The 13,694-nt window shown below is 39.7% G+C and overlaps 1 protein-coding gene across 4 annotated transcripts in view; it reads right to left on the bottom strand.

The window, feature by feature from the left end:
• ldb2a (LIM domain binding 2a) overlaps positions 1 to 10,140 on the bottom strand; it is a 45,928-nt gene extending 35,788 nt beyond the window's left edge. For 2 of the 4 annotated variants that reach the window (XM_037261695.1, XM_037261696.1), the window contains exon 1: positions 9,791 to 10,139. In XM_037261695.1, the coding sequence (XP_037117590.1) occupies positions 9,791 to 9,922 (132 nt within the window). In that variant the 5' untranslated portion in view covers positions 9,923 to 10,139. Of the gene's footprint in view, positions 1 to 9,790 lie in introns of all 4 variants that reach the window. The other 2 variants (XM_037261697.1, XM_037261694.1) reach the window with 2 other exon arrangements.
• Between the last annotated feature and the right edge of the window lie 3,554 nt (positions 10,141 to 13,694).

Raw genomic sequence — 13,694 nt, 5'->3', positions numbered from 1 at the left:
GGTAAACTTCAATGCCTCCCAATGCGTACTTGTTTGCACCTGACTTTTTGTTGCACTATTTCAAGAAGCAAAAACAGCCAGACTTATTTATATCTCAAGTATGATAAATCACCTTGCATATTTCAAGATCTCCCACAATGTGCTAATTACGTATAACACAGCAATTTACTACAATCCTGCTCGCTCCTGATAGGTTCCACATCTCACCCTAAATAAGGAAGGCAAAAATGAGCAGTAACACGTCAAAAGTGAGATTTAAATATTACAATTCATGTTTTAAGAACCACTGTGCGTCCATTCGGTGGTCCTGAAACTGCTATGTTTTCACTGCCCAGTGCTTTAATCATGTCCAGATGTTAAGCGAGTTTTAACCCTTTTAGCCCCAAAATGTTGCTACAGTTGGCCGAAGCGCAGCCGCCACCACAGGCAGTCGTGCATTATGCAAATGAAGCTAAATTAATGCAGGAAAAAAAATAGCGCTTTGCCCTTGAAAAGGCTGACTTTCACCTGAAAGTCGCAACATAAACATGACCGCACACAATATGGAAAGACCCATCCCATCCTTAGTGGTGCATTCGTTCCGACTGAATCTCCCTGTTCTTTATGTGATATGTGGTGTAGCAGAGCCAACAAAAAATTGCCTCGTATTGGGCAACTATGCAAACATTTATTAGATGACCACAAATTATCTTTCCTGATGATTTCTGCTTGGCACCAAATAAACATCCCCAAAAAACTGACAATACCTCCATTTCGTCACCAAACAAATTCTGCCTAGCAACAAGTGACCTCGGAAAAGAACCTCATCACAGATTAGCCCAATGAATTCTGTGAACATAATGACCACTCACCTACCAAAATGTGTCTAAAAGTTTGAAATGTCCACTTTGGCCAAATGAAAAGTTTGACATGACCACAAATGATTTTGCCCAATGAATTCTGCATGGTAACAATTTTGCTAGTTTGTCATGACCACAAATGATTTGGGCGAACATGTTCTGCTGATCAATAGCCACTGCACTAGTTTTCCGTGAACAGGGTTGATTTTGCACTGGGATTTCCACGGAGCAACACAAGAAAGCACAGAAGTTTGCTAATGATTTCAGCCTAGCAAGAACTGAACGCGCGGACGTTTGACATGGACGCTAATGGTTTCAGACAGCTATTTCCACCTAGCAGCAATCCACCAGGCTAGTTTGCCTGAAACACGAGCGATTTCGCCTAGCAAATTCCACCCTGCAACAAGTGACTGCGCAAACGTTTCACATGGGCCCCAATGATCTCACCAAATAACATCCGCCTAGCAACAAGCCACCAGCACTTAACTTTCCATAAACACGAGTGATTTTGGCCAGTAAATTCTGCCTAGCATTGATCAAACGAGCAAGTTCAACATGGTCACTAAGGTTTTCACAAAACAACTTCTGCCTAGAAATGAGCAAATGCACAGAATTTTGACATGACCACAAATCAATTCCGCCAAGCAACCATGCAAGTTCGACACAACCACAAAGGATGTTTAGCCAACTACCACTGCCTGGCAATAAGCAACCGGGGAAGTCTGACATGACCACAAAATGAATCTTTGTCATTTCTGTCATTAGGAGAAACATCTTCTTTCTGTCATAAGGAGAAATTGGACATAAAAATAAAACTGTTTTGGGGAGTTCACGCTCATTAAGCGTTCCGAGTGTGAGCTCCAAAATAAATAGATGCACGGGAGGAAAATAAACAGTCGTCAGCAGCCATATTCTGCCCCCTGTTTTTATGCAGAAGAGTTCAACCGAGTTCATCTCCACAGAGAATATCTGCAAAATGATGAAACATGCGGAAAGTGCAAGCCGAATGCTAACTAACCTAAAGCTGCTTTTTTTTTAATGATGAAATATCATCTGGTTGAATATTTTACATGACAACATATGAAGTGGGGTGGGGATTTGGGGGTTGGGTGGTGTGGTTGGGGCGGCTACTGGGTTCCAACTAAATCTCCAGCAGCTAGTTTTATGCGTGGGCAGAAAAGGATGAATAAAATCTACTTTTTCCCTGCTAATCAGCTTAGAGAAGTTAGTTCTGGCTAGCATGTTGGGAATGTAAAGCATCCCACCACACAGCAGCTTCCAGCTACTTTTCCTACAGGGGGTGTTGGGGTCCTGCATGGCTTATTTTCGCAATCAGGACGTGTATGCAAAAAAAAAAAAACAAGTAAATAACTACAACACATACATTTACACCAGGACCTAGCCCGAAGTCTGACGTGATATTGGATTGATCCCAGAAGACTGTGTCGGAGCGGGAACGGAAAAAGGTGCATCTATTGTGTGAGCATCCTGCTGCTTTTTAGGACTTTTTGTCGGAATCCTACCCTGGAAGCATCCTCAAAGGTGACCACCTTTGACTGACACAGAGTAGTGATGCTTTGATCAGCTATATACTGTATTTTCCGCACTATAAGGCGCACCTAAAAACCTCCAATTTTCTCAAAAGCCGACAGTGCGTCTTATAATCAGGTGCGCCTTATATATGGACCAATACTGAGCCACTACAGCAGGCGTGTCCAAAGTCCGGCCCGCGGGCCAAATGTATATCTTATATCTGGACAAAGTTTTAAAATGGGCCATTCATTGAAGGTGCGCCTTATAATCCGGTGCGCCTTATATATGGACAAAGTTTTAAAATGGGCCATTCATTGAAGGTGCGCCTTATAATCCGGTGCGCCTTATAGTGCGGAAAACACGGTACACAGATAGTAAAAAGCTATCACAATACCACGCTAGGAAAGAATTATAAGTATCGTTTAAAAAAAAACATATAGATGCACTTTGTGTCATCTGCAATTATTATGCCTATTATGGTCAACAGTGAAGGGGGGACCTAAGTGTTCAAAAAGCATTAAACATGTCATTTTTTTCAAATTTCTATTTTAATCAATTTTGAATTGTTGTGTCAGCTATTATTCCGTTAATTTGCTCATGTTTTAAATATTAATATCTGTACCAAAGTACTGTTTTAGTTGGTGACAGACACCAAATAGACTCAGCACTTAACATTTTAATGTCCATGACAATGACCTAAGGTTAGAGTTACTAGGTGTCATTTTGTGGGAGGCGTTTATTCCCTACTTGATGTAGATGATCTCAGGGGGGACATTTTTTGCTCTCTCGACAGTCCACCTTAATCCTTCCAGTTCAGCTTGACCCCACATTGTAAGCCCTATTGGTGTCAATGTGACGCTTGTGGGAGGGCAGGGGGGGGCACATCCACTTTTAGCCATGACAGGAACAAGGGATTTGGTCGTAATGAACACTTCGCAGAAGTGCCAGACGATGAGTCAGGTGGCTCGTTTGAATGCAGAATATTAAGGATGGTAATATGACGGGGAAGTTCCAATACAGTCGGGTCAATCTGTGCCCACTGAGGGCGAGCATTTGAGCATTTAGCACAATTGGTTGCTTTTGATCACACTCACATCTCTAATATCTGGATAATATACTTATTTGTTGTATATTAACTAGTAAAGTACAGTTTGCATGTTCTCCCTGTGCCTGTGTGGGTTTCCTCCGGGTACTTCAGTTTCCTCCCTCATTCCAAAGACATGCATCACACTACAATCAATATTTATGTAGAGCTCGTTGTTCACATCCATACACAGGGTCGTTATAATTTTTGTAGTTGCCCCACTAATAATGGCTAATTCAGAGTCAGAGCGATGTGTCATAACAGCGCCCCCTCCTGAAAAAACCCCAACAAAACCCCTGAGGCTTTTGTCTTCCTGCATTACTTACAGCGTTATTGTGCTCGTGCTGCATATTAATACCCTCTATGCTAATGGCCTTAGCGCGGTGGAGGTCGCAGCAAGCTCCTCCTCTGAATGCTAATCCACTGCCTCATTTGCATACGCTTAAGTGTCAAATTTGCCCCGTAAATCAGCGCAGAGAGAGAAACAACAACGTGGCGGCGTCGCATCAAAGCCACATCAAAGCCCCGTTTAAGATTTTCGCGGGTCGCGGCAGGGTCGCGGTGGTCTAAAATGAAGGTAATGGGATAGTGGCGGCGGAGGTGGTGTGCGGTAGTACGGACGGCAAGTAATAAGCACGGACTGAAGCAGTAATAAGACGACGATGGAAACACGGCCGCTGTCATCATAGGGCCACAAGCTCTTAAGTCGTTGGGGTTGGAAGGTCAATCCCGACAGGAGCCCGACACTTTGGCTTTTTGCTCTTTTCATTTCCATGTGAGCTTTTCCAATTGCCGCTTGAAATGACTGAATGTGTCCCACTCTGGAACAAGAAAGTTTGATTTCTTATTTCTTTGAAAAATTCAACAAAATTCAGCCCCCCATGCTGGTTTCACCTAGTAAAAGTTTGGTAGTCATGTCTATTATGAGTAGACCCACAAAAAAGTCCATGAAGTCATGCCCGGAAAGACAAAGAAATCAACCACTTTGGTATGAAGCCACGATTTTAGGATTGTTTTGAAATTCTAAAAGTAAGAACAACAAAAATCAGCCCATGAAGCCAATTTTGCCGAGCAATATAAAATTTGGTAGGCATGAATAGATGCACAAAATGAAGCTTTGCCCCAAAAAGACACAGGAAGTCTACCATTTTGGTTTGAAGCAGTTATTATTGGGTCAATTTGAAAATTGCAAAAGCAAAGACCAATTTTCCTAAAACATGTTCAATTTCCAACAAGCAAATTGATGGCTGACCTTACACCTCTTGGTGTACATGTTAACTCAATAAAAAGCATTCATTGGGAGATGTGGATGAAGGCGTTTAGGCAAAACGCGCAACAAACGACACATGGCGGTGACGCCAACCATACTCGCCGAGACGATGGCGTTCTCTCGGGAGCGAATGAGAGTCTCCTCCAAATGTCAAGTCCTTGAGTGTGCGCGGCAGCCGAGTGCGTTCAAACGCTTGCTCATGAATAAGACAAATGGGAGGGTTTCTATCAGGGAAGGGGGGCAAGGGGCTGAGGGGGGTTGTGGTTGGTGTGACTTGAGTCGACTTTCATACAAGGTGGCGTTGCGTTGAGGTCGGTCACCTTCTCCGGTTAGAGATGCTTCAAAGATGACAGAATAGCTAACAAGTTAGATGTTTTGCTTCAGTGGTCTGTTGGCCAGGGAAGAAATCAGCTCAGGTGGGTCACAAAAAAAAAAAAGAAAATGGATGGACTTTTGCGGTTACTTGTTTAAGCCAAAACAATTGGTGAAATAAATGGTTTGCAAAACGACCTATAAAATTGTGTTGCTTTCTACATGAAAAGAAACTGAACCAAAAATAATTAAAAAAAAAAAAAAAGGTTGTTTGACAAGTTATTCACTTTTAGCCGTGTTTTTGAACAAAAAATTTAAACAAAATATTCAATTAAACATTTGCACTAGTTTTCTTAAAAACACAATAAAGGAAAAAAGACTATGTTATGTTGAATTAACAATTTAGTTAAATATAATAAATGATTCATTTTAGTTTTTTTTAAAAAACAATTGAAATGTAATAAAATACAATGGAAATGGAATTAGTTTTATAAAAATGTAATTTATCTAAATGGAGAATGGATATAATTACTGTGAAAATAATCATCATGACGCAAAGAGTATTATTTTATCACTTAAATGGACAATTATATTTTAGTTTTAAAACGCTAGCAAGAGGACACAATATTTTACTATTTATCTTATCGTAAAGCAATATTAATTTTACTATCATGCCACAAAATTATCAAATTAATTAAAAACAAATGTTTTATTTAATGCATTTGTATTAAGAACAACAACAAAAACTGTAAAAGAAAAATAATGTCAACAAAAGAGCAGACTGAGTGTACAAATATGTGCCATAGACACCATAGTGGAGACGCAACACTTCAATTCAACTGACCGACCATTTATGTGTTGTTCAAATGGGCTCAGCAGATAACGCTTGTCAGCGTGTGAATGATAGCATCAATGAACCACATCAATGGAACAAGTGAGAACTAGGTTTAGTTCCAAACTTGACACTTTAGGCAATAGTCCATTATTCAGCAACTTTTTTTTTCATTTATTCATTCATTCATTCATTCAAACCCACGCAGGCAGGGGGAGAACATGCAAACTTCAGTGTAAATGACTGTTATGCATTTTCATAGATTTATTCAATAAAGTGAATCTCATTTGCAAAGCTGACCTGGCAGTACATAAACAACAGTTATTTGTTTGCATCTTTAACGAAACGGTCAGGTTTTGATGGCTTGTTTGGTTTTCGACCAGTATTGCACGAAAAACATTTAGTGGCAGTGATAGAACTTCAGTCTCTTACAAAATGGCAAAATATAGCCCAGGGCCCCAGCCTCTAATCCTTTATAAAAAACATACATAACATAATAAATTAAATAGAATGCAAAAACAGTTTGTACATGGTAATTAATTCATTGCAGTTCCTTCTGATGGCCAACGGGGGCAGTACAATACACTCACACAGACACATAAGGACGACTTTCATAACTACTGGACGTGACTCAGTAACTGAAGTCATTTTTTCACAGAAGAATATGAATATAATGGACGTATCTGTCTACGTGTGTTGCTGCACCATTGAAATCCAGTTTCCCACAGGCTTTGTGTATTTCATGATGACGTGAAAGAGGAATGAAACACATGTACAGAAAAAGTGTTCATTTGAGTCAGCAGGGGGCTCATAGACACAATTAGAGTGTCCATGAGCCAGGTTATTTAACATCTGCCACTTTTTTTTCCCAATGATGGTAAAAGCGAGGCGTTTATTTGGAAGAGGTATTTATTTCCAAGTCTTTCTGACAGGTGTCAGTCAAAATCAAAACCTCTGCATTATTATCTTTGTAAAGGCAGGATTTTTAAATATATCTCAGACTGTCCGCACACACAAGCGTGTTTTATGGCGTATGCGTGTACTAGGTTGGTGCGGGGGGTCTAGCGGGAAGGGGGTGGGAGTTAGGGGGGCTGCTCGGACTGAGCGCTCTGCGATATATATGAATAATGCATCACGCGGCTACAACGCGCCGCCTCGCTTGGCTTTAAGTTCCTCTTAAGGGGGGGGAAAAAAGTCACCATCTGCAAGCTGCTGCTGCCTGGCTTTAAAATTGAGTTTACAAAAAAAAAAAAAAAAAAGTACCACAAGCAAATTTCTTTCAACTGCAACCATAATGAAAATTATACATAAGGAAGGCTTATAAGTTAAATGTGCTCATTGTCTTTCATTGGGCACCAACGAACATTTATTGACAGTCGCTCTTAATTGGATAAGTAAAAGGTTGACAAATAATGGGCAAAGTGTTTCCATAAACTAAAGGCATCATTCGGAATTAACAAAGGGTGCATGAAAAAAGTTGTTCTGCATGAGGTTGTGGTTTGTTTGGTTTAAAAGAGGGCAAACATATATGAAACATGCAGTTTTGTATATAAATACATGCAAATGAAGACACTGCGTGTGGGGAATGTGACTTTTAATTGAACATTGTGAGAAAAGAATTGTGCAAAATACTTGAATGGAGTCAAATAAATTCCATTTTAATTCAGATGCGAGATGACTAATTGGGTACTTGAAAGCATCATACTCACCACTTTATAAATTCCGGTCATTACAATATTGAAATTCAAGACTTCTGCACACAACTCCCTCTAGTGGTAAACAAAAGAAACACTGAATTGTTCAAAGTATACTTACAGTTTAAGTGCTTTATTTATTTATTTATTTATTTATTTATTTATTCATTCATTCATTCAATCTATTACAGTACATTGGTGGTTACATGCAATTTGGTTGTATTTAACTTTTAAGGACAATAATTATTTTTGAAATGTTTGTTTATTTAGGAACAAATGTATACTTTTAGGTGCAATATACTTTAATTTTAATTGAATCTTTAAGCAAAGGCTTTAATTTTCTTATATTTAAGCACAGTCATAATTTCTGTTCAAAGTAGCATCAGAGTATTTTAAACATTTGCCAACCACTGCTGAAAAATATTCAAATGTGGTGAGATTCATCTTGAATGAAACTAATTGAACACTTGATTGCGTCATACAATTACTTTGTTACATTCAACTAGAGTTTAGGATTCCTGCACACAACAATACCTTCAAATATGAACATACATGTGGATTCCTTCAGTAAACAACATAGTATGAGTAAATCACTGCAATTAAAAAAAACACTTTAAATAATCTGAATTATTATAGAAAACCTAAAAGGAAAACTGAAAAATACTAACCACACGGAAGGAGAGTGCAAATAAAAAATACTTTCACCAAATTCAGGTGCATCATTCTTTAATTGGGTACGCCAACCTTACTATGTCCCGTCATCCCAATAAAAGTAAAAATGGAATTACTGCCTTAAAATATGAAAATACAGTGTGGTTTCTGGAGTAAACTATACAATAATAGCAGAAAGTTCCAGAGTTAAAAAATCTTATACATAGTATGTAAATTCTTATAAATATAAACATAATGGGGTAAATAGTATGAAAGGTTGCATGTAATTTGCAACACTATCTATGTTTAAAGTCTTTAAAAAAGACTTTAAACATAGAATTTATCAAAGAGGACAATTTTCCATCCATCCATCCCTTTTCCATACAGAAAAATACCATCATCATAAAAGAAAACTGCATAGGCCAACGACTACATCTAGTGGTGTCAGAGTCCAAACAAAACAAATCTCAATCGAAAAAAGTGGCTTGGCCTCGTTTAGCTGCATTTTGAATCTAATTGGCTACTTGAAAGAATCCTTTCCCACTGTGAAACTTCAAACTGGGGATTTCTGTCTTAAAATGGGGTAGAATTTTTTTTTTACACAGTTTAAAAACTCCTAAGAGAAAAACTTACTTGATGAGTAACACAAATAGTAAGTCTGGAACGAGAGCCCAAACACATCAAAGCTTGAAATCCTGATTCAGGGTACTTGAACCCATCTTATCTTCCCCATAAAACGATCACCTTGTGATTACTGCCTTTCACTTTGAAAACAGTCTTTTACAGTTATTTGAGAAGCTAATGTGGAAAAACTAATATTACTGCATATTGATTTACAAAACAAATGATCCCCAAAACGTCTTAGTGTATTTAGAATCCAATTGGGCAAAATTGCTGCCTTTATTATGAAGACGCAGCATAAACTCTGAAGTCAACTACTGACAAAATCATTTACACCGTTTTTAAAAAGCTGGTACAGAAAACTTGTTTGGTGCACAGTCCAAACAAAACAAACCTTTTTTTTTTTTTTTCAAATCTCCCGCACCCCACCACAATTAAAATCCACTAGGCTACTCGGGATCTGTGCATTAAAATACAAAGAATGATTTCCGTGAAAAAAAAAGTTTTTGAAAGCTTAATTCTTATGGACAAGTTTATAGATGCGGGTTCACTACAGAGAATCCATACAAAACATATTTTATTCACCTAATTCAGGTACCTCTTCATCCTAATTAGGTACCTGAACGCGTCTCTCCCCCAACCTAATAAAACAATGAATTCTGAATCCTTGCCTAAAATTGTTAAAATACACCAAAAGTCCACAGTCGAATTCCGTTCGAAAACTTTATAAATGACGGAAACTAGTGCTGCTGCGCATTAATACGCAATTGGCAAATCCAGGTGAAGCCAACTCATTAAGTCAACTAATTGGTTACGTGAACGCAGCACTCCAGCGTCACTTTTGACATCGCACTTTGACTCCTGCATCTCCGGACATCTGCAGAGCACCGTTACCCCGCTCCAACGCCAAGCCGTGACATGCAGCTCGCTGGCCGGGCACGGCGGCTCACTCACCTCGGTGCGCGTCTGGAGCCGCTTGTTCATCTCATAGATCCGGTACTCGGGCTGCACTATGTAGGGCGAGTGTCTCCGGTAGAAGGGTCCGAAGGGGGACGAGTAAAAGGGGTCGTGGTTAGGATTGGACATGGTCAGTTCCGTGCTTCGTTTTGATGGAGGGGGGAAAGGGGGTAAGGGAGGGGGGACAGGCGCGATCTCAGCACGCAGCGGACACGCACATGGAGGCTGGCGGGCGGGCGGGCGCTCCTCTGCAGGGACCCCCGGCGTCAAGCGGCAGCCGCGCGGTCGAGGCTGAGCGGCACTCTGCAACTTGGCCGCGCTGCTCGCACGAGGAAGAGGACGAGGAGGAGGAGGAGGAAGAGAGCGAGGGGGGAGGAGGCAGATGTGGAGGAGTGTGTGGAGGAGGAAGTGGGGGGGGAGGGGGCGTTTCCTGCAAAGACCCCCCCTCCCCATCCAAATCGGAGAAGATTTCCTCTTGACTTTTTTGCACTCCTACAAAGTTCACGTGCGCCTTTATGGTTGGGGGAGGGGCAAAAACTTGGTTCATTACCAGTCGTTTCTTTACTCAACTGTAGGTGGGGAACGCGTTTGCTGACAATTTTATCACTTCTCACTTATTCTGTGTTACGCATCCCCCGAGGAGGAAAAAGATTTTTGCGACAAACACCCCCAACTTCCCACTGTGACTATAAATAGTATTATTTGTTGATACAATTGTGGTCAGTACTCTTCTGCATAACATTGTATCCTTAACATTAAAGAAAAACCAAAAAGAAATATAAATCTTCTGAATAACTAATAAAAATGACTTATACTCCCTGCACACACTGACAATCAGAGCGCCACTGCCACCTAACGCTGTGGATGTGCAATTACACTTTATTATAATACAGAAAAAGAAAGCTCAGCATCGCAAACCCCCCATCAGAGGGACACCCCACTGTTTGAGAGACTGTTTATAGGATTCCACAAGTACTGCTGTTTTGTTTAGCAACAGAGTTCAACCTGAGCATGTGGTGTAAACTGGCTCTGTCATGTCCCTTGTAATCACTTGAAAATTCAGCTCCTAAAACTGGTTTAATGTTGTAACATGAAATTTGGTAGGCATGTCTATCACGAGTAGACCCACAAATAAAGCCCCTACAAGCCATGCCCAAAAATATACAGGACGTCTGCCAATTTGGTTTGAAATGCACATTTTATATTCATTTGGGTGCTTTTCAGGTGTCCTTTAAAGATGACAAATTTTGTCCATTTGCTACCAAATTTGGACTCTACCAGACAGATTGGACAACCTAAATAGTGAGTTTTGTGTCTTCGTCGTTTCGTGTGGGCAGGGTATGGTGGAAGTTTGATAACACTTGAAGCCAATACCTCCACAAGGTGAAGATGAAAAAATTCAGTGCCTGAAGGCAGTTTTTGATAACAACATGAAATTTTGTGTTATGAGAAGCCCCACAAAAAAGCCTAAAAAAATCAATCCCCCCCAAAAAACTCAGTAAGTCTGCCATTGTAGGCTCTTTTAAGAAATTTCCAGGGTTCCAAAATTGTTTTTGTCAAATTGCAACCGATGATGACCATGATGATGAAGAGAAGCATATGTCTAAAAATAAACAAGACACGTGCAGACTGATTCGCACATTCAAATCGCTCACACTGGGAATTAATGAAGAGCATTCATGAAGTCTGACTTCTAATCCGAAACGGCGGAAAGAGGGAGGGTGGTGTGCATTCGGTATCGAGCAAGATAACTGTTGTAATCCAAACGCCTCGGGCATCTGCTAGAGTAATTCATAAAAAAAAGAACAACTTTTGAAAAATCTATTAATAAAGCTTTAATTAAAAACTACATATTTTAATATCTCAAGACCTTTTCAATTGACATTTTCTAACCGGATTTGTTCACTGGCCTCGAGCGCTTTTTTCACACCAGTGGTGACGACATGCGTTCAACTGCGCAGGCCCTTTAACACATTTACATATCATATTGACACCATTGTTTCGTCTCTCCTAAACCTGGATGTTGACGTCAGTTTGGATCCTCAGCCTGATAGCAAACTATTCCATAACATCACTAAGATTAGACACAACTGTCATAGTGTGTAGCCCTAGTGCACAGAAAAAAATTACAAGTGTGACCTTTTTTACGACCTTTTCATTTAAGTTGGGTCAGATAATTCACCCGCAATGGAAACCATTACTGGGTTGTTTAGACCCAAATAGTCATATGATTCGGGGAGGAAAATGTTTTAGAATGTATACAACCCCTCCTTGCAAAAAATTAAATAATTAATATTTGAAAATGAGTGAATTTAAAATGGGGGGGGGTTAATTGGTTTGACCCAATTTTGGGGTTAATTGAAAAACCCCAAAAGTTGGGTCAAATTGACCTAGACTAGCTATCATTCAAAACCAGTGCTGAGATGTAACAAAGATACAAATACTCCGTTACTATACCTAAGTACTGGATATTTCAAGTATCCGACTTTATTAGTTGTATTAATTTTCGGACAACTTTTGACTTTTACTCTCTACGTTTGAAAACACAAAAGGCTCATTACCTTTTCAAACCTTGGCAGATCGCAACATAAAATAAAAATCATCTTTTGCAAATTGAGCATTTTATGTTCGTTTGTTGGCAAACTGAGCAAAATTAGGGTTGGTAGGCATGAAAATGGCGCCAATGCTAGCAAACGCTTAACAGCATACGACATGTAATGTGAATTTCATTTTTTTTACATTAAAAAAGATAAACTTCTATGTACAGAGTCCCCCCCCCCCCTCCATCATGCCAAAGTATCAAAATAGGGGTTGCATATAATTAACAAAAAAACTTTAATTTTACTTTTGAACATTTCAGACTTTGTACTTACATTTACTAAAGAAATGATTCGGTACTGCTAGTTCTACCAGTTTTTTTTTCAAGTATCTTTGATACTTTATGTTGTAAAATAAACTGTTCAATAAAGAATAATTTTCCTTTAATATTCACAAAACCATCCAAGACTGTATATTGGGTTCACTTGAAGGAAAATAGTCTATAGATTTTAGCTGAGCAATTGTGTAAATTTGAACATCACAATTAAACCTTTGTGCGTTCTCGCACAAGCAAGCATGCATCGACAACTTTTTCAGGCGGGATGATAAGGTGCGTTGAGGGCACAGCAGCTGCTGCAGCGATGCGTTCAGGTGCAAAACCTGTGGCTGCCGAGTTGTGCGCGTGTGTTTGTGTGTGCGAAAAGCAGGTAGTGTCGGAAGAGATGTTGCCATGGTAACACAGAGAGAGAAGCGGTTTGTCTGTGCTCGTGTCCTGACCCATTTCCTTTCTCAGCCACAAGTGTTTGCCGCCATGTTTTACAACTCCTCCTCACTCGCAACTCCAAAGGTACATTGTGCTTCCCGTCCACGAAAGCATTCAAGTGCCCTCACAAGAAATAAAGTTTGGGGTTTGAACCTGCATTGGCTTTGAGATTATGTTCCCTTCTGCCGCCCATTATCATCCACAATTGTCAGCAAAATTGTCCCGGATGTTATTGCAAATACATTTCGTTCACGAAAGACAAGAAAGTGTCCAAATTGCTTATCATTTGAATTATACATATCAATACATATCAACTGTATTGATCTGTGGGCCAGTTAAGACAGGGATGCAGAGAAAGGAAATAAAAAAATAAATAATTAAAAATAATAATAGTATATGTACACATTTATACACTTGTATGTGCCATCATGTGCCTGCCTGTCACACTCACCTATTTGCATTTCCTGTTGCTTTGCATCACCATAAGATGGGGCTCAATGTCAGGTTAATGGGGTAAGTCGTATTTGGTGTCAAGGAAGTACGTATATAATTGAAGTGATACTTCGTATGTCGGGAAAATCTCAATTTGAAAATATGCTT

The sequence above is a fragment of the Syngnathus acus genome, chromosome 10 (genome assembly GCF_901709675.1).
Source record: "Syngnathus acus chromosome 10, fSynAcu1.2, whole genome shotgun sequence".
NCBI classification, from domain to species: Eukaryota; Metazoa; Chordata; class Actinopteri; order Syngnathiformes; family Syngnathidae; genus Syngnathus; species Syngnathus acus.
The sequence above is the reverse complement of the archived record's forward strand: the minus strand, read 5'-3'. Positions and strand labels throughout refer to the sequence as shown.